Source organism: Pezoporus wallicus, unplaced genomic scaffold (genome assembly GCF_028554395.1).
Source record: "Pezoporus wallicus isolate ANWC-B61680 ecotype Strahan unplaced genomic scaffold, APGP_CSIRO_Pwel_v1 contig_7722, whole genome shotgun sequence".
Taxonomy (NCBI): Eukaryota; Metazoa; Chordata; class Aves; order Psittaciformes; family Psittacidae; genus Pezoporus; species Pezoporus wallicus.
Window position 1 is genome coordinate 1596816 of NW_026635420.1, and position 26149 is coordinate 1622964.

At 36.2% G+C, this 26149-nt stretch overlaps 1 protein-coding gene across 1 annotated transcript; it reads right to left on the bottom strand.

Annotated features, from left to right (window-relative positions):
- Positions 1-3415: 3415 nt before the first annotated feature.
- TMTC3 (transmembrane O-mannosyltransferase targeting cadherins 3) lies at positions 3416-25831 on the bottom strand. The gene is made up of 14 exons (XM_057423871.1): positions 25646-25831; positions 24838-25054; positions 23534-23752; positions 19431-19530; positions 18646-18761; positions 16833-17005; positions 15877-16129; positions 12323-12471; positions 11921-12041; positions 11194-11305; positions 10350-10453; positions 9309-9478; positions 7143-7369; positions 3416-5598 (listed from the first exon to the last, which is right to left on the bottom strand). The coding sequence occupies exons 2-14, from the start codon at positions 25024-25026 to the stop codon at positions 4787-4789; spliced, it is 2745 nt and encodes a 914-aa protein (XP_057279854.1). The 5' UTR covers positions 25027-25054; positions 25646-25831; the 3' UTR covers positions 3416-4786.
- Between the last annotated feature and the right edge of the window lie 318 nt (positions 25832-26149).

The window sequence follows — 26149 nt, forward strand, 5'->3', positions numbered from 1 at the left end:
TGCAGAAAGCAGTTCCTAAATTTTCAAAGAATCCTAGCTGCACTACCAGACACTGAGTGCTATAAAAATAATGTGACATCTACCTAGGATTATTTAAAAAACAAAATAAATGTAGCATAGTAACATATGTAGCATAGTAAACTATGTTATTTTGATTCCAGGCAGGAATATCTTACCTTTTGTAATCTATGTTGGAGGTTTGGGGGACAGAATCTTATTGATCGGTTGAAACACTATACAAGGAGTGTTAGTTTTGTATGGAGAGGAAGCGAGTGAAGGACAGGTGGAAGGAGAGGTGTCTTTCCACTTTTAAGCTAAGCAAAGCAGGATTCCTAGGCTGGAAGTCAAAGCATAATTTTGGCTACATTGAAGTGGCTGAAGCGGACTTTCCAGGAGTAGCAGGTTCTGCTGCAGTTCCAGACATTTTGCCAGGCAGAGGTGGATTACCGAGACTTGGCCAGGAAAAACCCAGTCATGTACTCTCACCCAAACTGATACTCTTCCTCATGCTTTTGTGGAATGCAAAGTTTCCAAGAGCCTGGGGCGGGCTACTGACTTCCCAGAATTATTTTGATCTTCATTGAGTCTCTCTAAAGGAAACTTCAGGAAGGAACAAAAGCCTGCATGTTCAGCCCAAAGCTCTATACCCTCGAAGAAGGCACGTAAGCAGCTTTACAGCTAACAAAGCACAGCTAGATCTCGCAAAGGCCTCGTCTGACATCCAAGTGGCAGGCGGCTGAACTACACTTGAAGATCTGCTCTCAGTGCCCCTTAGCCTTGGAATGCCCAGCAGCTGTGAGGAAGGGAAAGCTGCTGAGATGCTGCACTGGACAACCTGCATGCCCAGTGTCAAAATGTTTCAGCAGCTTTTGCTTTGAGAGAGCACTTACTTCCCTATTAGAAAACTGACATTTCTTGCAGGTCAGCACTTTGAAGTCCCATGTGAAACATGAGGTTGACTATGCTTCAGGCATATGCTTCAGCTACCAGCGGTGAACAAACGCCATGTAATAAAACATACTGTTGTCAGAAATTCAAATCCACTAGGGGGAACTCAGTAAGCATACTTCCCTGAAAACTAAGAACACATGCATCTTTCTCATTCCATGGGCACAGAACAAAACTGTGTCCCCTTCAGAGCAGGACCTTCTAAGCCTCACTGCTTCATGCCAGAGACAGTGGGAAATGGGGAGCTGGATAAATCCCTGTAGCTACACAGGTATTATTTCACAGGTTGAAGCCAAGACCCACTTAAGATTTCAGCATCTATATTTCCTTTCAAGTACGCTGGAATTGTCATCATGTTCCAAAAGAAGGTGCAGTTCAGTAAGCCTCCATAACTGAACAGGAATCTAAAGCTTCCTATTTCCTTCAGTTAAAGGTTCTGGCAGCACATGTTGCATATTTTCTTGGTTTTCTTTATATGAAACTCTTCACCCACAGCAATCTTTCTATACGTTCACCCCTGGGCTCCAGATAAAGTCCGTACTGCATCTCTTCCACTATTGCCTAATGAAGATACAAACTGCACTGCACGCTAAAAAGAATTTCTGTTATCACTGGACCCTTTGTGGCTCCCATCTCTGGCACTTGGTCCATGCCCATTTGTAGGAAAATGAGAATACCTGACTATTTCCTTAACTGAGCTAATAAAAATCAACACACTAAAAAGACTATGGAAATCAGATCTGAACTATCATGGTTTTAACTGGTTGAGATGCAAAGACTAAATGCTTAGAAAATAAAGAATACTTGAAATACTTACAAAATTAAGTCCAAGGATGTTTCATGTGCAAAACAGACAAAAAAAATCTGTAAGATTAATCTACAATTGCACACATTGTCCTTTTGCAACTGTGCTACCCATAAACATCCAGTTGTCCTAACCATATGCATGCATATATAACTAATCCTTATGCTTACCTGTATTTACCTCTGTATGCATATACTCACCTGCAAAAGATCAAAAAATTAATCTGACATATTAATGAGTCTGCACTGAAATTTTATGCACAAATGTGTATAACACTTGCATTGCTTACTGCAGCCGTACTTTAAACAACTTGTGTATGCATGCAAAGATGATAGAAGACATCTCTTCAGGTTTCTTCACCAACCACAGCAACTGCATTGTATCAGAAGAGGGCTACAAATTATTTTAGCCAGTCCCATCCTTGAAAATTCCCAGTTCTTGCATATTAGTGAAACTGTGGGCTCTGAAGAGGTATGACATTTATGCTTTTCTGGCACAGGAGACAGATAGCAGGAGAGGAGAAAAGTTGAACTTTAAGGGGTAAAACACCTGTCAATTACTCAATTCTATCTGCAAGCAGACAAAGCCAAAATTCTTCTCTTTGATTGTTTTCCTGTAAGTAAACGCCATTTTGATTATTTTTCAAAAGTTATCCTACTTAAATTTACTGAACCATTACTCTCACAAGAATTTACTTTTAAAATGGCTGACACACCTGAACAGGCTAAATACAACTCATCACACTGATGTGACTCATAATACTTGTTTTAACTAAAATTTCTTCAGAAGAGGCAAAGGGGGCATAGCACCTGGTAACAGACTGGCAGATTTGCCTCCAGTATCCTTCCGTTTACATGAGTCTGATGATTTTAGTTAAACTTGATGGCACCTCTTAGTGTCAATAAAACTAACAATTCTTGCTAGTCACTAAAGAAGAGCTACTTGAATTGTCAAGATGAGAAGCAGCATGACAGAGGCTCAACTGCAGAAACTGAGACTGTACCTGCCCTCCCCCCTCTGCAATTTACAAACTGAATGGAAGTCTGGGAGCTCTTGATAGAATTCTGGCCGATCCATGAGAAAGTACCTTTTCTTACTACTTAGTTCCTTCCATTTTCATATGAATGTTCCTTTGTATCACCCAGAACAATGACCAATTCTTTTGTAAAACAAGGTATGGAGGGAAGACTTAATATGCAAGTTAAAGTTTTGATAAAGGTCAACATACCAGCTATTTTAGCTACAAGTACCCACGTTATTCACAGACAAGATAAAACAACAATTTTTAAGCTGTGGTCAAGAGGTTCCTGGAAGCGATTCACTACAAGCAGCACTTAAAACTTTCCTATGAAGAACAGCTGCACAGCATATTCCTGTTCATGTCTGCAGCTTTAAAATTGTGATTTGAAAAACCCACTTCCCCCCTCCCCTGATATTACCATTCAAACAGTTGTTGTAGTATGTATCATTTGTAATGTTACTAAGAAAAAGTCCTTGCAAGGCCTTCAACCATTTAAGATCCCTCCCACAGAGATAAATATTACATTGTACAGCTGAATTACTGCCCCAGGCAGAAAGTTAAGAAGTTACGGAAAGGAGTGCGTTTAAACAGTAGCATTGCTAAGGAATAACTTCACATCATTAAATAAGACAAAACATAAGAAGAGTAAGAGTAAGATTTAATGATTAATTAAATTATTACTTAACCCAGCTCTTACACTTCTTTTCCTTCTCATATTAAGGAAAAAATGGGGTTTAGGCAACAGGTAGTATATTTGACCAAAAATATATGTACTGCACAAGGATAAAAGCAACATTGAAATTGCAAAGATTTTCATTTCATGTAAGAAATTAAAATGATGCATTAGTGTAAAAGTTAAATGGGAATATTTTAGTCAAAATAAATATTTAATAAAAACCACACACCCGTGACAAAGTATCAAAACAACAGAACTTAGTATTTTGAAAGTACTATCTACATTTCCTTGTGCTTAACGTTGCTAAATTCAGTGGCTTAATTATTATCATACTGCCTTCAGCAATCATTGCTTATATTAGCGTTGTAAAAAGTAATGAGAATAGAAATACTGTTCTGATGACAGAAATAGTAAAGCCTGTTTGCTATAAACAAGGAAGAATTTACTACATCAATGAGTCAATCCACAGCCACTGATACAAAGTCAACAAGGACTACTGCATAGCATACTTGCTACTGTACCAGAATTGCATTTATCAGCATTCAGTGAACTGGGAGAAAAGTGAAAAAAAAACACCCTTTTTTATACATTTTTTAAAAAACAACCAGATGATTGACAGTTGAAGAAAAAACACTTTTCCTTCAAAATTAAAATCATAGTCTAAAGATGTTAAGAGCACCATAAGATTTCTACCAGGTAAAACAGTATAAACCATTATCATTGTAAATAAAGAACAATTAAAAGGTTATCGTATCATTCTGCATTTAGAACACAACTGAAAATTTTAGTGTTTTGTTACATCCTCCTATATACCAGTGGCATTTTGATGACTTTTTGACAAGTTATAGAATCAAATAATGTGAAAGAAAACTTCTTTCATGTACAGCAGAGGTCTAGAAAGATTTAAATTGATGATGTATAAACTGAAATGTATGAAATGTTAATACAAAGAAAATTATACAGGAGAAAGCAGCAGTGTCTGGCTTATCCCATTAATTCTGCATTCAGTTCTTACACCAATACTTTGAAAGTAGCATTCCTGAATATCCCTGACTAGCAATGATTTTTATGAGTGCTATTTTCTCACTGATAGGATTCTGCATTTATGATTATTCTCAATCCTTTCTGCTTCAATTCCCATTCATCTCCCACATTATCTTTAAAAGTTGCATTTTCTCACATAAAGCATTGTAATGCCTTTTTCTGCTTGCTAAGTGATACGCAGTCAAAATTATTTCTATTTTCAAAGCACTGAGAACACTTTCCAGTTGGACCATATATTAAACAATAATTAAAAATAGCATTCTCCCCTTATTCTGTTGTGACATGATAAAGACTATTCACCATTTAATATACGTTCAATTTCTTCTAGTCGTTTCAAAGCAGCAACTCTCTTTTTCTCAATGTCTTTGATTTCTTGTGTAGATCTTCTGGGAATCTCTTTGTCCATATTTTTCTCTGTTAGTTTCCCATTTTTTGAGTGCCCTTTATTGTTATCAATTGTTGTTTGGGCAGCTTTCTGCTCGTTTTTTACTTCTTTCAAATTCTGAAATGACTTTTTTTTTCCTCCTGCAGCTGCAGTCCCACCTGGTGGAAATGATGACTGTTCTGTAGCGCCGAGTGATGCAATTTTACTTCTAACTATGTTTAGGTGACGCTGAATATACTCTTCATGAGGTGCCAGTGTTAGAGTTTCAACCAGACATTTTTCCGCTTTTATTAAGTCTCGCTCTTCGAAGTAAACCACACAAAGATTGTGTTTTCCCTGCACATTGTTGGGATCCAATTCCAAAATTTTTTCAAAACACATTTTTGCTCCAACGATATCCTTCTTTTGGTTCATAAGGATATCTCCTTTCAAAATGAGACCTTTGGTATGATCAGGATAGTACCTTAGTAAGTCTTCCAGGATGGGCAAAGCCATCAGTTCTTTTGCTGTCTGAGAATAAAGCAGTGCCAAATTGAACAAAGCACTTCGGAAGTTTGGCTGTAAACTTATGGCCTTCTTCATCCATGCCTCTGCTTCCATATCTTTTTTGTCATCCATTGCCAGCATACCCAAATTGAAGTACCCATTTGCATCCTGTGGCTCTTCTTTCACATAATGTAGCAGTCTTTGCTTAGCCTCAGGTCTAAGCCGAGCTTCACCTAAGTGACAGAAAACACATTTAATGCTACATTTACTTTGAAGAACTTTTAAACCAGACCTGTAAAATGCTAATTTTTATGCAAATTAAAATGTAACAAACTTTAACACAACTGTAAAAGGGAAAGGGTTTAAAATGCTACTTTTTATCACCGCTGTGTAACAGAAAAAGTAAATTATATCTACCTTCTTTACAGAATGAAACTACTTACAGTCGACTTGTAGCCAAAGTCAGCATCATTATTTTATTATCTGTTGAATTATATTTAGAGGTTTGGTGTAACAGATACAAAAGGTGTCTCTACAAGTTTAAGAGAAGTTATTTTCACGTATGGTTGAGCAAATAGAACTCAGAGAAAAAGTCAGTTCTGACAAACCAGCTCTTACAAAGGCAAACTTGGAATGGAAGATCTCATTTTGTTAAAGACAGATTAAAGGAATTTAAAGACGAAGATCACAGAGGGTGACCTTGGATGTAGCTAGGCTAAAGTATCTTCGAACACAAAAAATCCCACCATAAATCTGTAACTCCCATATTTTAATTTGCATCAGTTAGAAAAACATACAGTAAAATAATCTTATCTGGTAATACCAGGACTAGCCAGACTGGCTTGTAGTCTGCACTATTTTTCTGAATACTCCAGTGAACATATTTAAGGAATTCCAGGCACAGAGTTACTGCTTGATGAGGGGACAGGGAGCTGATTTTAACCACCTTCTTTCACCTCCTGAAACAGTGCCATACCTTCCAATATGAAAAACTGAATACTAGATAGCTAATGATTCTGCTTGTTTGAAGCCCCTTATGCTTCTATAGACAAGAAACAAGGCATTTCTTGTGCTACCTAACTTGCAATGTTAGAAGAAATGGAGAAGAATCCATTTGCATCAGCTTCAATCAACTCCGTATTACCTCTTTTTTAGGGGTAGTTTGCCAGCCCAACAAAATGAAAACAAGTCTTAAGTGTCACTTGCCAAACATTACTCAGAAGAGCCTGAAGTTACTGAAGGCTTACACTCACCCATACAGCTAGAAGCTAAGCATATGAAAAAACCCAAAGCCCAACTCATGAAAATCCAACTTGATTCATCCTAATTAGCAGTATTACAGTGGAACCTATGAAAACGTTCACATTTCCTAGGGCTAGATTTAAAGCCCACAGACATCAGCTATATTTTCTAGTCAATGAAGAATGAAATAAATCAATATAAATGAAAAACTTAAATATTACACATATTAAATATTTTATTTTTTTTTTAGGTTTAAGGCATAGTTCTGAATATGTTTGTGTAACACTATCCTTTATACTATATTGTAAAATAACACCTGTAGTAAAGATGCTGATCAACTAAGATAGATATGAACACTGCACAAATTCCCTCCGCTACCAGTAAATTACAAAGCTATTATAATAAACAATTTCTTCTTTGACAAGGCTACAAACTTCTGCTTTCTAAAAATAAAACAGTTCATAAAAAAAAATGAAAGAGTATGGATCCTACAAATGCAAATATACAATTTTTATATAAGGCGCAACTAACATACCAGATTCCTGCATTAGCAGTGCTGAGTTGAATAACGCCAGTTTGTGTGTAGGGTTGAGTTCTAGTGCTCTGTTGAAATTCTTCAGGGCTTCTGTTGGATCTTTCAGTTCAATGTAAACAATTGCCAAGTTGTACCACAGGTCTGCATTGGTTCTGTCTAGCTCTAGAGCTCTGAGATAAGCTTCCTTAGCTTTCAGAGGTTTGTTCATTTTTAAAAGTAATTCTCCCCTGTCAAGAATGAGATTTAATCTTTATTCATAATAATACAAAAATAACTTTTTTTCAAAAAGCCTGACTTCCTACAGACAGTAAATGTGAGATAACAGTGTTGGGGTTTTTTTTTGATTGTTTTAAAACATAAAAAAATGCAGGACCTTCTTTACAAACCATTTGTCCCAGGTTCAACAGTAGCAGCCATTTTTCTCCTTAGTAGCTGGTGCAGTGCTGTGGTTTTCACTTTCAGCCTGGGAACAAGGCTGATAACACTGACGGTTTTAGTTGTTGCTCAGTAATGTTTACTCTGACCAAGGATTTTCTGAGTCTCATGCTCTGCCAAGGAGGAGGGGAAGCCAAGAGAAAGCAGAGACAGGACACCTGACCAAGCTAGCCAAAGAGGTATTCCATACCACAGCACGTCATGCCCAGTTATATAAACTGGGGGCAGTGTCACGGTTTAAACCAAACCAGACAACTCGTTAACTCACTCCCCCCCCCCCCCCCCCCCTTTTTTCCCCTCCCCCTACTCCCAGAGGGACGAAGAGGTGAATCAAAGAGTGCAACTCCCACAGGTTGAGATAAGAACAGTTTAGTAATTAAGGTATAACACAAACCACTACTGCTACCACCAATAATAATAATGATAAAGGAAACAATAAGGGAAGAGAATATGACACCTCACCACCAGCCAACCGATAACTCACCACCCCAGCCCGACCAAGCTCTGACCGATGCCTCCTCCAACCCCGCAGTCTCCCAGCCCTTCCAGCTAACTCCCAGTTACCTCCTGGGTATGACGTGCTGTGGTATGGAATACCTCTTTGGCTAGCTTGGGTCAGGTGTCCTGTTTCTGCTTCCTCCCGGCTTCCCCTCCTCCCTGGCAGAGCATGAGGCTCACAAAGTCCTTGGCCAAACCAAAACATCCTTGTTATCAGCTCTGTTCCCAAGCCGAAAGTCAAAACACAGCACTGCACCAGCTACCAAGAAGGAGAAAAATGACTGCTACTGCTGAACACAGGACAGGGCAGTTATCTGGAAAGGCTAGCTCGCTGCTCGGGTCGGGCTGGGTATCGGTCGGCAGGTGGTGAGCGGTTGTATTCTCTCCCCTTGTTATTTCCCTTATCGTTATTATTACTCGTGGTAGCAATAGTGGTTTGTGTTATACCTTAGTTACTGGGCTGTTCTTACCTCAGCCCATGGGAATTACATTCTTTCGATTCTCCTCCCCATCCCTCCGGGAGCATGGGGAGGAATGGCGGGTGGGAGGGGGGGGGGGGGTGTGAGCGAGCAGCTGCCTGGCTCTGATTTACTGGGTGGGCTTAAACCATGACAACATTCCAAAGCTTTCAGCTCTCAGATCTTTGCATACAACAACTGCATTTCCAGGACAAAAACCAAATGAGTTCCTTATATTGGCTCTGTAATTACACTGCAACAGCTATAGTGCATACATCTTTGCATCTCCCTAAACCCTAGGGAGTTGGGAATCACAACTAAAAAAGCAGTGAACAGAAACCTCAATAGCCACAGCCACATTACTCTTATCTGTTTAGCTGACATTTATGTGCTGTTTACTTGCATTTTCTGGATCACATTTAACACAGAATGACAGAAAAAGCTCCATGATTCAGACTAACCAAAGCTGTTTACTTCAAAATTAAACTAAGGAATTAGAAATTCGGGTTTGAGACTCATAAAGAAATCTAGTGGAGCATCTTGCTACACAATCTTTGAATACACAGCCTATGTGGAAACACACTACTTGAAGCCAGAATTTAAAAGAGCAGAGCTTGTAATAAGTAATTGACTACTGCCCCAAATCTTTATCTTTTCCCTTAGAAACTAACAATTCCAGCAGCTAATTCAACTATAAGAACTAAATTCCTGCATAGCACTGCAAATACATAAATGTTTATTCAAGAATGTATATCTCTAAAATTATAAAATATACCTGCTGATGTAGGCCTGCTTGAAATCTGGCCTCATACTAATTGCTTGTCGATATAATTGATCTGCTTCTTCAAGGCGAGATTCATTTGCTCGAATTAAGTTTGCAAGATTGATATAAACATTCAGATGATTAGGAGCAACTCTTGCTGCATACTTTTTACCTGGAATAATCTGTCAAAAAGAATATATGTACCAAACACAGATGAGTAAAAATATGAAAGACAATCAATATAAATCTCCTCTTCACTCTGCCACACTTGTTTTAGGCTATCGTTGGATACTAGTATACAGGCTTTTACTGATTACAAATAGCAATTCTTCTCCCAGAAAATCATACCAGAATATAATAGAATCATAGAACAGTTAGGATTGGAAAGGACCTTAAGATCATCTAGTTCCAACCACCTCACACTAAACCATGTCACCCAAGGCTCTGTCCAACCTGGCCTTGAACACTGCCAAGGATGGAGCATTCACAACCTCCCTGGACAACCCATTCCAGTGCCTCACCACCCTCACAGTGAAGAACTTCTTCCTTATATCCAATCTAAACTTCTCCTGTGTAAGTTTTAACCTGTTACCCCTTGTCCTACCACTACCCTCCTTTATGAAGAGTCCCTCCCCAGCATCCTTATAGGCCCCCTTCAGACACTGGAAGGCTTCTATGAGGTCTCCACACAGTCTTCCCTTCTCCTGGCTGAACAGCCCCAACTTTCTCAGTCTGTCTTCAGTTAGGGACTGGAGCACTTACATGCTCAATTTCAGAAAAAACACAACAACACAGCAGTATAAAAAGTAACCTAAAATAGTTTTAACAAAGAAGTTCCAAATTAGCATTATTTAGCAATTATAATTGTACAAAACCTACTCTTTTAACAGATAGGTTTTCAAAAACCTTAGGAACTTCGAAGTATACAGCAACACAGAGCTTCAGGAAGAAAAGAAAAAAAAGTATCATGCATATATATATATATATATATATATTTATAGGCTAGAAAGAGTTTCCTCCTGTGGTGGCAGATAAAATAAAGTTACTAATTACCTGTGGCATCAGCGATTTAGCAATCATATATGACTCTTCAGCTTCTTTAGTTTTGTTTAAGTTTTTGTAAGTTCTTCCTACATTCATGTGGGCACCAATATCATCTTAATAAAGAAAAGAATGACATTTCAAATAATTCCATGCACTGAGTATCATGAAAACAATACCTATGCCTTCACAATAGAATGAGTTACAGGTATTGCATAAAGACCACCATCACCAGAACAACCAATTCTATATTCTTTTTAATCTTAATTATGAAGCAAATTAATTTAACCATGAACCAAAAATGGATTCTAAAGTTACTTGGGAAACAGCAAAATCTTTCAGGACTTAATTCCATGTATCTATCCCTATTCTCTTGCTATAGTAGAGGCATGTTAATTGAAGGGTTTTTATTAGGCTTCTAAAAGGAAAAAGGAGAGATTGTGTAGTACAACCTAGAACTTCTTTTGCAACAAGACGTAAAATAGAGTAAATATGCACCTTGATGCCATCTAGATTTTTAACTTTTTTATTCACCTCTTTACTTTTAATAAGAAGATTAAATAATTATGTTTCATAAGAAATTACTGTTTAATTCAAAAAGAGTGTCACCTAAATTGTTATTTGGACATAAATAAAACAGTTTTAAATGGAGATTCCTTCCATCTTTTCATAGATGGAAACTTTTCTGGAGGACTTAAGTTTATTTCCAAAAACGACGGATCAATTAACTTAGTGTATGACACTGCTTGATGATCAGCTAGAGAAAAACAAGAGCACTGAGAAGATTTAAAGTAAGCTAAGAACACACCTAAGAGTGTAGAGAAGCTATTCAATGGCAACTAGTCAAAGCTTTTACCTGGCTGCACTTGTGTGGCTTGTATGAAGAACTGCAGTGCTCTTTCAAAGTTCTTTTCATTTTCTAACGCATGCCCCACATTGTTCCATAGTTTTGCATTGTTCTTATTTACCTAAAACCACAAAAAAGATATCAATGAATAAGGTATTAAACTGAAAGTACATAACAACTGATTTTCTTTTAGCTATGCCTTAAAGATGTAAAAATGACAGAACAGGAAATGACAGATTTCATCAAGCTGCTATATGTAAAGAATAAGAAAACACTGCATACAGAATGATTACATTGAATTTGTTGCGCAACATCCATTATAGTTACTTGCCCCTAGAGACACCAAAAGTTTTCAAAATCATTGTAATTGTTACGGGATGTTGTACAAACTATCCTATCATGCCATATGCACATTGAAGAAGTTATTCTATAAAAACTGGTTTTAGATTTTTGTACTGAAACATATCATGCTTTCATCCAGATAATATATTCAATTGATTTAACACAAGAAAAAGCTATCAATCATCTATTTTGTGCACATGAATCCCCATGTGTGCATCACACTGCTTTTAAAGCATACGCAAAAGGAAATAATTAATGTTAATACTGTCTATGTAGAAATAAAAGTGGACAAATAAGCATCATTTCTCTCCATTTTTACCATGCATTACTGCAGCTTTTTGAGAATAACAGCAACAGAAAATTTCCTTTATTCTTTTAAAATGAAATACAGTACCTTTAAAGCCGACATAAACAATGTGTACTCGGACTCCCAATCCCAGTTTCTGTGCAGTGTTTTTAAGGCATGAGTGAACAGTACAGCAGCCAGACAAACCCAAGATATTTTTCTTAGCACACTATTAAATGAAACAAACAAAGGTTTAGTGTTTTAAATAAACACTATAATATCCTCCAAATAATCCCCTGGTCTCATAAGAACATCCTTGTTGACATTTGTTCACATGAGTGCCAAATGGTTTCTTAGACATTACTCTTTGTTTACTAAGAATTTGAAAAGGAATATAACATAATAAACTCATATTGGTAAAAGCTCTACTGGGAACGCTTGTTAGGAATACAGTTATCTTATATGAAATTGAGAGATGAGTTAAACCATCCATAGGTAACATTACTTTACCTTTTATTTGATAATTTCTTCCATCCATGTGCTACTAAAATGCAGAATCCCATGCTAGGAACATACAACACTCGTTCTGCTACCACAAATCCAACAGGAAAAAAGAGGTTTGATGCAGGAATGAAAGGCAGCACTATTAAGCAGAGTGCCTAGAAAAAAAAATGCAAATGAATTAGTAATCAAGATTAGGCAGTGACAAACTGTACCCAAGAAACCAATTATGAAGCAATTAAAAAAAATCCCAGAAAAAGACATTAATACCTGTTTTACACTGATGTCAAGTTTTAACCTGCAAATTACACTCTTCCTTACTTAGGGCCTAGCTATATGAAAAGAGCAGCTGTATGACAAAGCACTAGGATCAAAAGATCAGATCCAAAACTATGTTTTAATAGGAGTTCCACATACAAAAACAATACAGTCTGAACCTTGGACATTATCTTTTATAACAAATTTGTACCAGCTCATATGACGTACAAAGCAGTCATTTTTTTAATATGATAAAGTCCATTTTTAGTTTCTGTAAAAAATGTGAATAAATAACAGCAATCTGAATCATCACTGAATAAACATCTGTTTAGACAGTGCAGTGAGGCCATCCTGAAATACTTGAAATGACAATGAACCTGAGAATCGGGTAACTGCAGCTTTTAGGTTGGCGACAGATACCATAACAAAAAGTGTATTAAAAGAGGAAAATCCATCTGCTGCAAAGGAATTGGACATGATCACTTGCCTTAAGGCCTGGGTGACTGTTACACAGCAGCTTTACAATCTCTGGTACCAGAAAAGACTTTAATTATTTCAAAATATCTGGCCTTCAAGTTACAAAAACCATAACCCCTAGAGGAATTAAACGTTTCTTTGAAGAAAGAAAGAATAATTTTCTACAAATTTTAAATACAACTGGCTATCACCTTATGTCTAGATTTAAGTGCAACTGTAATTGCTTTTTCTCTGCTAATACAGTTAACACATCCAGTCTGAAAGTCAATCTAGGATTTCTATCTAAAAAATGCAACACTGATTTAAGATTTCAGTTAAGGTTTTAGCTCATATTTCAAAGGGCAAAAAACACGGGCATGGATCATCAACACAGCTCAGCTGATCCACTGCAATTCATTAAGTTACAACTTTTGCATCTCCCACTAAAGCGTATGTCCTCTAAGACTGTATTGGGGGAGAACTGTGGAATGCCCACTGGCACCAGAAAGCAGAAAAAAGAATCTCTTCCATCTTGTCCCTTGAGCAGCACAACACTAAATCCATATCCATATCAAGAAATACAGAAAGACATGTTCAGTCGTATTTGCAACATCCCTCCTCTTTTGCATCTTGGATCCCTCTCTTTCGCATCTTTTTCCACAAAGTCCAAATAAACATCTTTAATTCTGCAGCAGGGTCTAAAGTTGTTTGTACCTTTTCTGATCTCACAAACAAAAGTAACATGAGACTTTTCCTTTAGCTCAGGCTCCGGCATGACAACTCAGGATCTTACTCAGCTAATGGAAGAGCTAGAGATATTTAACACCAGAAGCTCTTTACAAAGTCCTTTACTACTCCTTTAGAGTGATGTTAATTGCAAAATATCAAACAGTGCAGTCAATCACGGTACCAACTGTGATAAAGCCACCATTATACTAATACCATGTGGCATCCATATGGATAGCATACCGAATTCCTATCTGCCAGGGTAGTAATATGTTTTGACCAGCACAGATTCAGGCTTTTTTTGGCAGAACTAAGAACGAAGGTGGAATTACTATTTTTTTTTAAACTAGTAATATAACACAGTTATTTGAGGCTTTGCCATAATCTGTGTAAATTGGCATGACTAAATAATGATTCACTTTCTCCACTTTACAGATGACATTATGATTTCTCTAGGAAGTGAGACAGAGAAACCACCAAAGAAATTGTTCTCTCCCTCTCTCTCGCCAGACTATGCAGTCTACGCCAGTACATTAACAGCTTACTGTAAGTCAAATGGGCTTTGGCTTACAGTGTTGGTCCATGCTATAACACAAAAAATTATTTGTTACATACTAAATATTGCATTCTCATTTCACAAAAAAATTAGCTTCTGGGCACTTAGATATTATGGCTGAAAAGAATCAGTATCATACAGAAGGTTATATAAGCAACACAGGTATATATTAAAGAAAACTTTCATTAAACAAGGATTATACTGTGTTAAGTGACACTGAAGATTTCGCACTGGAGTGAATCATCTCAGACCTTTCCTATAAAAAAAAACCTTGGCGCAATAAAAGCAAAGTATAAAACAAACACAAAACAACTGACAACAATACACGCTGGCAATGACATTAACCCTTGCCTCTTCTGTCCTTTACTGGCTATGAAGTAAACAGAAATGTAGGGAAGCAGCCTTAAAGTTCAACAGCTGTCCCACAAAAAAAAGTGAATGACTTCCCATACACATTTGCACTGACAGTGACCCGGAGGGAAACTGTTTCAGCTTTTGTAAGAAGGGAAATTAAACTACTCCCTTACATTTTTAAAGTGCTGTAAAACTATAACTTTTTATTATATCAATAAGGAATCTAAGTTGCTTTCCTTCATACACGGTTTCCAAATTTGAGACAAGAGGCTTCATCAGCAATACTACGGATCATTTTCACAGATTTTCTAGTGAAACAAATTGGCTTGCTCCAGTGACAAGACCAGAAAAAACGTATCAGTCAAGAGTTACAGTGTTAGCTTTCTCTGAGGTGAATCAAAGTTTGTCGGCTGATCCTTAGTCTTCAATTTTGCATAGATATTCTCACCCATCTCAAACTTTTTTGGCTGAGTTACATATTTAAAAATAAATTACTTCTAAAGCAGACTAAGATCTATGCATGCAGGTTTGTTGTATACATAACTATACCACTGATTTAATACAAACCAGGATATCAGATAATCATTAATCTTGTGAAAATTTGCAATGGAAGCATTAAAAAGATGACTGGCTTTGGATGAAAAAAAATACTAGCTCATTTGCTCCTTTCCATTTCCTCCAAAATAGTCTTTCCTGTTAATCCATTTCAGTTTTAAGGTCATATGATACTGAAAAACAGGAACCAATCTTACAGGTTAACAAAACTAGTTTCTTCTTAGAGTATGGAAAAGGCTACAGAAGAGCGCCTTTGTTATAAGAAAGGCAACAAAACAGGAAAACTTATATTCCTAAATGCCAAAATATGTCCTTTCCTTTTACACTATGAGAAAGAAAATCAAGTCACTTGCTAAATATGCAATATGAGTACTGACATTTAAATAAGGTAGACAGTTTGCAGGATGGAAATGCATTCTGATCCTTAAAACATATTTCAATTCTATTAAAAAAAAACATTTGCTAGTTGAGTTCTGAATACCTAAGAAAGGCTGCAATACAGTTTGAAAATACTTAACAAGGGGCATCCTTCTGCCCAGAAGGAGATGCATGTAGTATCTCTGTCAGAGCAGATTAGACATGTGACCAAACAACCTAAGCCATTTACAGCCTTTTAAAAAAAAAAAAAAAAAGGACAAAACCAGTGCATCAGTCATACCATCAATACAGTCTTGGAGGAATCCCCAGGATATCGTAGACTGAAGACAAGCAAAGATCCCAGAAAGCAAAAGAATGTAAGGGTGGCAACATTTCTAACATCTAACAAAGACTCCACGAGAGGAATAGTTCCCATTGTCCAGTCACAGCATAATTCTGAGGGGTTGAGAAGAAGCCAAGCATTTACAGGGAGGAGGTAGTTGAAAGTCAGCTGTCTTGCCGGTGATGGACTAACAGCAGCTGGGTTATCAAACCTGAAGCAAAAGAAAAAAGATAAAGCTTTTAATGAAAGAAAAGGTATGGTCTTGATACACTGTGCTCAGAAACCAACAAATTTTAGATACGTAACTAGAGCTACCACTCACAGACATGTACAATATCCTAATCTTCCTGTATTTATCAGATGTGTAACTTGGGAACCATGCATGATGATTCATCTCAGCATGGGACAGAACCTCCTCCCAGTTTAAGAAACTAGTTTGGGATGTAACCAATGTAAGTCTGAAGAAACAGACTAATTTACACCTAAAGTTGGGTTCAGAGGTCCTTGTTCATGTTTTTTTTAGTTTGCATAATTTTCCAGGGAAAATATTAGATTTTTGCGTTTCTATATTGCTCACACACTTTTAAGACAAATTAAGGTTCATAGCCCACACAAAATACTTTAGTAATAAGGTATTTAGTTTCTCAACTACTAAGACAAACTAACAACTGTAGAGGTTTTAAAAATGAACATCTGCTCAGATACCTCAAGACTGTGGACGTGCTTGTCAACAGGTACTGAAATATACCATTTATCAATTAAAAAAAAAAGTAATATTTCACAATCATTGCTTACCAATATTAACATAAGTTAATAAACACTTAAGCTGATGAAATTCTGGCCATTTCACTCACACCTCATTAAATCACAAGTTATTTATCAGTGTCTGTGAATAAGAGACACTTTACTATTACCTTGTAAACACCGGAAGCTGAGATTGGATAACCTGGACTCTGACAACTACAAGCAGCAGTGTACTGAACATTAGGACTATGAGCTTCAATAGTGTTTGGAGCATAGAGAAAGGAATACTGCCCTTCCCTCGAAGAATCTGTACAGCTGTGTCCAACAACACTGGCAAGGTGTACTGCAAAGGAAAAAGGCTTATAATCAGATAGTAATCTCTTAGATAAATATGAGCTACCTAGCATTTTCTTTTTTTTTCTTGGTTTTCTCTAAATGCCTGATCCTAATAGTTACTTAACTCAGCTTCTTAGAGATTTCATGACAAACCCCAAAGAGAAGTCCACCATTCTAATGAAAGTAACTCTACTCAAGTATTCTTGCTAACACTATCACAGCTGAACTATGCATTGACAGATTGAAAAAAAAATACCACCTTCAGAGACTCCAAGAAATCAAGTATGACTGTGAAACAAATTTTGAAGAATAAAAATCACTTAGTGTTATCAGCCCCTCTGAAAACTTGCCCTACAAACGAAATTCCTTAAGAATGGTAGAAATTCTATGCACTTCCTAATTAGACCTAGATTTCTATTTTATGTCTCTATTGCAGTAAACCATCTCTCCCTGCTTCATAAACATTATGAACATGCACAGTTCCCCATTACATAACAATTTCTTCCCTGTACCTCTTTCCCTATTTATTTATGTCTTGTGCTGGGGACAATTTATTGCTTTACATACACTGGTTGGCTGACCTACAGATACTGACAGGTTTTTGACAACTGGTCAAATTCTTAGCTCATGGTATACCTGTACCCTCAGAAGAAGCCTCAGTTTGGATTTAATCTTTGCTACTCAGTTGACTTACAAAAACTTGTTAAACTTTCAAGAAACTGAGGATCAGATCAAAAGGTACCAAAAGAAAAGAAGAGTGGATTGATGCATATGGACACATACTGATGATTTCATTAGAAATGCAGTTTGAAAAAAAATATACTTATTATTAGACTTCCAAAGGCAGTAGTTACAAACACATGTATTTCTGTAAGCACATAAAAATATGATTTAGGTATTTTGACTAAGACAGACAACATTTCAGCTTTTACTAGGGCAGTTTTTTGCAAAAATTCCTTCAAGTAATTAAGGAACAGTAATACTACAAAAATTTCTTAGAATATGCAATCATATATTTTTAAATTGCACACTGGTCGACTATTAAAAAGCCAAGAATTATTTAATTGCAGGAACACCTTGTTTCTCTAAACAAAAGTTACTATTCACTCAAAGACATATCAATGCTTAAGATGAAACCATTCAGATTAGAAATGAAATTTAAATGTATTCTTAAGAACAAATTTCGTAAGAATATTACTGATTAAAATAAGACTACTCCAAAATGCCTGGTTACTCATTAGAATGTGATGAAATGGCATTTGCATATAATATGCTATTTTTTACTACAGGAATTAAAACCAAGTAGGTCCCCATCTTTATGTACCTCAGACTTGATAAATCACATAGTAGTCTTTGCAAACCTCAGTCAACTAAAACCTTTGGTTTCTATTAAGAGATATCAAATCTTCATTGAGTATATTTGGTAAGCATGTAAAAGACAACTTAGAAGTAAGTCACTGTGCTCCCTCACCATGAACTATGTATGTTAAACATCAACTAAGAAAAAAAAAATCTAAAATATGTAACAAAACTATAGAGTTAGCCTGAACTGACAAATACCAGCGCTGAAATATGACTCTTCAGCATACTTAATATCTCATTACAGAATTCCTGAGAAGAAATCCAATTTATTTTTCAACAGCTTACCCCTTGAGCAATAAATACTTCATAGACACAGCATATCCCAACCACCGTTATTCCTTGTTCCTTACACAGTGTTGCAACAGCTACTAGAAACACAGTTACTCCAATTGGAGTCCACACTGCAAATAAAGAAGACATTGAAAATGTTCCATCTTACAAAAAGCCCAGACATTTAATAAAGTAAATTAAGCTAAAAAGCAAAGACTTTGGTTCTTCACATTTGAACATGCTATTTCTGTAAACTTATTCAATATGACATTGGTTATTAAAGGGAAGATTACCAGGTTTTCTCTCAAGAAAGTAATATACATGCATCAATTTTAAAACTGCCTCCTGTAAATTGAAAGGACTAAATGAAAGGCGAAAGACTAGGAAAACAAAAAAAATCCAATCTTTCCTAATTCACCAGAGGACTTTTTCAAATGTAATGTTTTATAGGCAGTCATGAATTTTTACAAAATCATTTTGACCTTGGACAAGAGGCAAGTCTCATACATCTCCACATACTTGTGAGGCATTTCAGCATATTTCAACTCACCTGTATTAACAGGAGTACAAGAGCCCCTACACTAGGTGTAAAACAACTGAAGAAGTGCTTAAGTCTTACAGGAGGAAAAAAAAAGGGGGGGGCAATTTATAATGAAAACTACTATTACATGGGGATCTTTGGGCTGAAGATTTTTTTGTACACACTTGCAGAATAACCAATACACCCATATTACCATTTTAAGAGCTCTCTTATCAGTGATACAGAAATGAAGTTACATATATATTTGTCAATCATTTACCTATGGTATTATCTGGCCCTTTAGATTTTGTATATGACAAAAACGCAGCTAGAAAAAAGATAGATGACAAAAGCTCTGCTCTGCCCACAACTCCAGTAACCTGAAAAAGAAAAAAAAACCAAGATTATTATTATTATAACTATTCTACTACTAGTGTGCGACTGGTACACTATCAGGATACGCATTAACAGGATCTGTAAACCAAGCAATAAAGGCAATGAAGAGTAAGGCTGCTTTCAGATCAATCAGTACTGAATTCATGAACAGGATGACACAGGTGACTAGTGGCCACCTATGGCTGATTTGCCCCTAAGTATCACCATTAACGAGACAACTGAGAAATGCTGTACTTTCTCTTATATTTAGTAGCACCAGACACAAACAGCATTCGAATTTGGGCATGATAACAACCTCTTTCTTTGTAATACTTGGAAGAAACTAGGTTTCGTGAATAGGAGATTTAAGTGGAGCCTGACAAGGATGGATGGATGTATATATCCTGCTGACAATGGCATACAGAAACTATAATTGTTACTTTTGTTCATACCTTTTCCGACTGACCTAACAGATTTAAATCTGAAAGATGCATTCCTTTTACTGCTGCTATGGTAACTCTTAGGTGAGCAGACAACAGTTATGACTAAATTGATGGCAAACTGTGCAATGGAGTTAAGGAATGAGTCGGGCTTTCTTAGGCTTTATTAAAGGTCTCACAGTTTTCAAAATGGTAATTGGGTTGGCAATATTAATGACATATAGAGGAGTGGATTTTATGAAAATTTGGAGAAGCATTAAAATCCACAGGGCAGAAGGTTATTATGGAATTCCCAAGGAAATACAGATTAATTTCCATTTCAGGAGCTGTTTTCCCAAAATGCCAAGGTGCAATCAACAGACAGAGATCAAAGACAGGCCACTGTGTGAATGGTTACTGTAGTTACCACTGTGCTGACCACAAAACCATTTAGAACTGTCTTCTTCATTTGTCCTATTCTGCAGTGTTTCTGACTGCACTCATTTTTTTTACAAGTAAGATGGCTGAAAAATGGCATGCTATCCCGAAGTAGACCGTCGTATTTATCTACAGAAATCTCTTACCTCATCATTTAATGATGATGAGGCTGAAAACTCACTTTCAGCCATCTGGACCCAACTGTAAGTTTTTATTGCTAGCTACATTCTTGGTCAAGCACAACTGATCCAGCACAGCATAAAAAAGAGAAAGCAACTCAATATCCAAAGTCACAGTGTAAAGAAAAGTATTCAAATCTGAATGTGAAATCATGCTCTGGTGCTTCCATTGGGAGTAGCATACATTTACCAAAGGACTCAATGAACAATGCACATACAAAGCCTGTTTCATAACTGACAGGGCAGCAGAGTTTGTGTTAACATTTTGGTTAGTATACAAGTTTTGTTTCCAAAATGTCTTAAGCTGTTTTGACAATTTCTGTCTGCACCTCAAAATATAGGAGAACTTTGTAGATCAACTGAAAGAGATCATTAGGAATGTAAGTGTGTTGGTGTGCCTCCAGTCTCTTCCCAATATAGAAAGATTCTATTTCTGGATACAAAGGTGATGCATGAGTGAAAATTCCAGCATTCACAAGGTTAGTTGACATCCTGTAGCTGTAAAGGTGATCAACATGCCTCTGGCCAAAACAATAGCAAAGTAGCTAGAAAGACTGAACTGGAATTCTAAAGGCAAGGATAAATGAAACTACGATGCTGTTATTCGACACATTTCCTCAAAGATTCTTCCTCAGAAAATGATGTATTACCACTGGAAGGAACCAGCTTCTCTCTGAAGTCAAGCAGAAAATTATTTGTCTTTCTCCTGCTTTGCTAACTTATCCAGGAAAAAAAACATTTATCATAAGACAGGTAATATGGATTGCATCTGCTGTTTCAAGCTCTTGTGCAGGGGATTAATAAATAGGAAACTTATTTGAAGGAATTCAAATCAGATACATTTCTACTATAAAAGATACACATACCACATAATAGAAAAAACTGGGAACGAGACCTGCTTTGGAGTTTTCACTAAAACCTGAATAAGTTAGTTGGCAGTCAAGTCTCCAGTTCATTATGACCTCTTCTTTTCCATGTATGGAAACTTCTGGTGATTTTGCCTTTATACAGACAAACAACTCTCAACTAAGAATTCTTTCTTTGTTGGATGTTAGGCAGAATTCTCAATGCAAACACTTGAAAGGATAAAATGCACTATTTCTCAAAACCAGAAAGCTTAAATTGAAAATGGCAAGAGGAAAAGAATGAACCCCCCTAAACGATCCTTCACCTAAGTATAAAAGCAGGAGAACTCAATTGCAATTGCACTTCAATCTCAGTTTCTTAAGTACATCAACTTCTAGCAATCTTAAAGCGCCCTCATGTGGTTAGTATAACGAATTACATGCTTATTACCAAATTGCTTCCTAACTGTACTTTTGTAACTTTGTAACCTTATCTCACACAATTTAATGACACGATGTTTTGTAGGACACTTTTTGCTAACTCTGTTGCAAAGTACTAAATGTGACTGTGTTACTGTTATCTCATAGGGAATCTGACCAGGCTAAGAAATCACCATATTTGAAATGGAAGTGATAAAATTACACAGGATAATCCAAACCATGAACCATTACTGTAAGTCAGTAGCAACTTGATAATGCTCTTATAAACATACTACCACATTTACTACAAGAGGCAAAGCCAAACTTTTAAATTTAAAGCATGTTTTTTCAAAGAAACAGAAAACCAAATGAAATTAACAAATTATTTTTTAACCCACATTTTACCCAAGATTTTATGGGGGTTTGTGCTTTCAAGCACAAAAGCAAGCAAAAAATTTTAGGTGTTTAACTTCTGCATTTTTAAATATGCACCTAACTTCTTATAGCAAGGACATGTTAGTAGCTCAAATAGCAGCCAATTATAAACTCCATGAACTTATTTCCTATAAAGACTTTCTCAAAATTCACAGATGCAGGCTACTGAATTGCTAATAGCAGGGATTTGTGTCTCTAGAGAACAAGAAAGAGTTGCAAACTCTTTACCCTAACAAATCAGAACAAAAAAAATAAAAACCCAACATAAGGTAACAGCAAACCCCCCTCATTTTCTCAAATGACATCCCACACAACTCAAAAAAAAGCAACCCAAAACAAAAACCATCTCAACAAAAAAAAAAAAAAAAAGAAAAAAGGATAACATCTCCAAAGAAGCAAAAGGTTTTCTGAAAATCAGCTAATACTACAAGAAATAAAAAAGAAACTAAGAAAAGGTTTTGCAACACCTGTGGACTGGAATCTATGAAAGCCAATCTAAGTGGTGCAGAAGTAACAGCAGAGAATTCCACAGATCTGCTTTATCAGTGTTTCTGAAGAAAACAAATCTAATGAATGGTGATCACAAGACTCCATTTATTCCACAACCTTGCAGGCCTGGTTGAACATTAAGATACATTATCAGACAGCTTGTATAAATTATGCTTTTCATAGCAGTGAAAAAAAAAATCATTCAGGATCAAAAAAAAGGTAACTATGAGAGGTGAGACATGTATTCCTCATTCTTATACCACATATGTTGAAAAAATTGAAGGTTCAAATAGAATGGTCCTAAGGTGGATGTAGCATAGCAACAACAATCCTAGGAAAAGGTCTGCTGAGATTGATATATTGACATAAAAGATAGTGAACAGAACTGACTTGGTAATTAGCTAGAGGCAAGTGCTTAGCACTTCTGGAAATGAATGAAGTGGTATTCATAGCATTTGCAAAATATGGTACTGGATGAATCACCACAGAACACAAATATCCATGTAAGCTACAGTAGCCATCGTCATAAAAAGCAATGTTCATAGCGGAGACCTAAGTTATTTAATAACTAAATTCATGTTTCTTTAATGATTTTTAGTAGCTGAATGCAATATCAAACAACGCATTTGTCACCTTTGCCACTCATTGAAAAGGGCAGAGTTAAGCACAAGTAAAATCACACACTTTTTGGAGTTATAATTTATGAACAGACAAAAAAACCCATGAAATTTAAGGTTAATTAATACAGCTTGAACAAATTAAGCACATCACAGCTATACCTACCGCTTCAGTATGTATCGGGTGCACTGCAAAGAGCAAGGATGCAACTATGCTGCTCTTGTTATCCAGAAAAAGCTTACAGACCTTGAGGAAGACCACACAAACCACCACATGAAAGACCAGATTTAGGAAGTGGTAAGAAACTGCATTCAACTCGCTGAACAAGTAGTTTAAACGAAACGTAAGAACTGTAAGGGGACGGTAAGATTTATGACTTCTCTCCTAAAAGAAAATAAATAAATCAATCAGTCACCACCAACTCCCACACAGTGAAGCAAATTGCATATACAGAAAGACAAAAACACGGATAGGAAAAAGTATTTTAAAAGCCATGAATGATCAAATTAATCCAAGTTCATTGAGTTAAAATTACCCTTTCTTGGTTTTTCAGTGCAAAATCAGTACTGAGATGGCCTTCTCTCCCTCCACGTGTTTAGGGTTTTTTTTGGAGTAAAAATACTACTTGAAATTTTGCTGGGAGAAGTTTAGGAGCCCACTTACTCTCAATGACTGCAGGACTAGATGGCATCTGAAAAAGTCTGGAAGCTTTCATTAGAAGGTTGTATGAAAATTATGAATTAAAAGTCTATTTGTAGAGTGGGCAATTACTATCTCAAAAAGAACTAACCCTGTATGTTATGAACATAAGAAAAGAGATTACAAGGTGGAATGCATAGGCAAAAATGACCTATGACTATCAGCTTATTTTTGTTCATTTGCAATGGCACCATGTGTAGCCTTCTAAACTATATGTACTTTAGCCACTGCCACTTAACAATGTTTATAAACAACTTTAACACCAATACAGCTTTTCAAATAAAAACATAGCCACCCTAAATAGGCTACAAACCAAGCCCTATGAATTCACATAAACATACTTCCTCAAAAAAAATTAATAATTCAATAACCCATTCTCTAACTTACAGCTTTCCTGTTTAAGAGTGTTATCTTTAATTCCATACTGCAATTAGAAATAAATACCCTCCTTGTATGTCAATGTCTAGCTATTGCAGGAGAAAAAGTGAAAATGGTCAGGGTTGTCCAATTTCAATACTGAAATTAGATAACACACAGCATCTTGAATCATGACGTATTACTTAAATTTTCTTACAAGTTCTTTTATTGAACAGAGGGAAAGAATATAAGTGACATCTGTTCCTGATCTTGTAGTACAAAACACTAACATCACCACATTCCATCAGAAACAAACTATTCTGTTAAAACCATGCTAGGAAAAAGTGTAAATACTCTTTGCAAGGCTTTTTTTCTTTTCCTAAATGCCTCTAAGTGTTTCACAAACCATTTACCTCAGACATTGGAGTGCCCCAGAAGTCATTCTGAAACAGATTTTTTAGTGGAGTAGAAGGATGCAAATCTTTATTGTCCAAAATTGCTGAAACATCATCAAAAACAAAGCCACAAAAGAGACTATTCCAGTAGCAGGCTGTCACCACACCAACTATTAGTGCTGCTTCCTTCAGGCTCACATCAGCCATCTTCTCTAAGAGTTTTCATGGACAAAAGCTGAAATACATGGAGAGCAACTTGACTAATGTTACTGATAAACTAAACTTGACAAAGTCAAAAAGATATACAATATTTTAGAAATTAACGATACTACATATCTAAAAATCAGTAAAATAGAAAGCTTTCCGCTAGTCTTTTCCATCTTACACAATTTATTGTCTAAAAGACGTACTCTCATTAAATAAGTCTCACCCCTAAAAAGCCCTCACAAGCTGGATGCGCTGCTACATTTCATGGTTTACTAAGAAAAGAAGACTGATGATAAACTGAGATGTAGTTTTTAGCAGACAGCAGTTCAAATGAATGCTGAAAACTAGAGAATTATGAAAATTAAGTTCCCTAGAGCCCTGAGTAGTTTAACATACTGACACAGAATACTACATCATCAAAAAGGAAGGAAGAGTATTAATTATTCATGTCGTTTAGGTTTAAAAGTATTTCATAAAATATTTCAAAAGCAGTTAAAAAAAAAACAAACAAATTTCAAACATTCTGAAGAACAAACAGGAACCTTTAAGAACTTCATAAATATAGGTGTTCAAGAACAGGTAAAGAAGGACGTAAGTAATAATAAAAAGTTAAACTTACCATTGAAGCTCACACTTTCATCATTTGCATTCTTCACAGAAGTTCATGAAAAAGTCATTTTTTTCTCAACTTTGCCAACTGTTCTGATGTCATTAAATGCTCATAAGAGTCCCGTCTAAAGAAACAGCAAGCAAAAAAGACACTACAAATTAACTTTTATCTTATTTTCTCTCATCTTGCATAAACTTCCTAAGCTCTAGAAATTATTAAACAGCAGTTTTAGGTTTATTTAAATAATCACCTAATCAAAAGGTGAAATTACCATGCATTAGGTTCGTTGAAAACACTGTTCTGCCTTGGAAGAATATGAAGGTAACTACAGGTCAAAGGCATTCTTTTTGACCCACGGTTGACACAGCCCGGATTACTGCCAATTGTTGGGACCAAATTGGTGAAAAGCTACAGATAGCCAAACACTGACTTGGTTTTGAGAAAAAGGAGAGATAACTGAAAAAAAACTACACAGCCTCTTCCCCAAAACTAGAGAGGGCTAATATCCCTAAG

Excerpts from the sequence above, each read along its gene's own strand:
- TMTC3 (XM_057423871.1), bottom strand. The coding sequence starts at position 25,026 with ATGGCTGATGTGAGCCTGAAGGAAGCAGCACTAATAGTTGGTGTGGTG. Across the intron at positions 16,130-16,832 it reads CAGCTTCCGGTGTTTACAAG|GTTTGATAACCCAGCTGCTG; the intron begins GTAATAGTAAAG and ends CTTTTGCTTCAG. Across the intron at positions 11,306-11,920 it reads TGTTTATGTCGGCTTTAAAG|GTAAATAAGAACAATGCAAA; the intron begins GTACTGTATTTC and ends TTGTGGTTTTAG.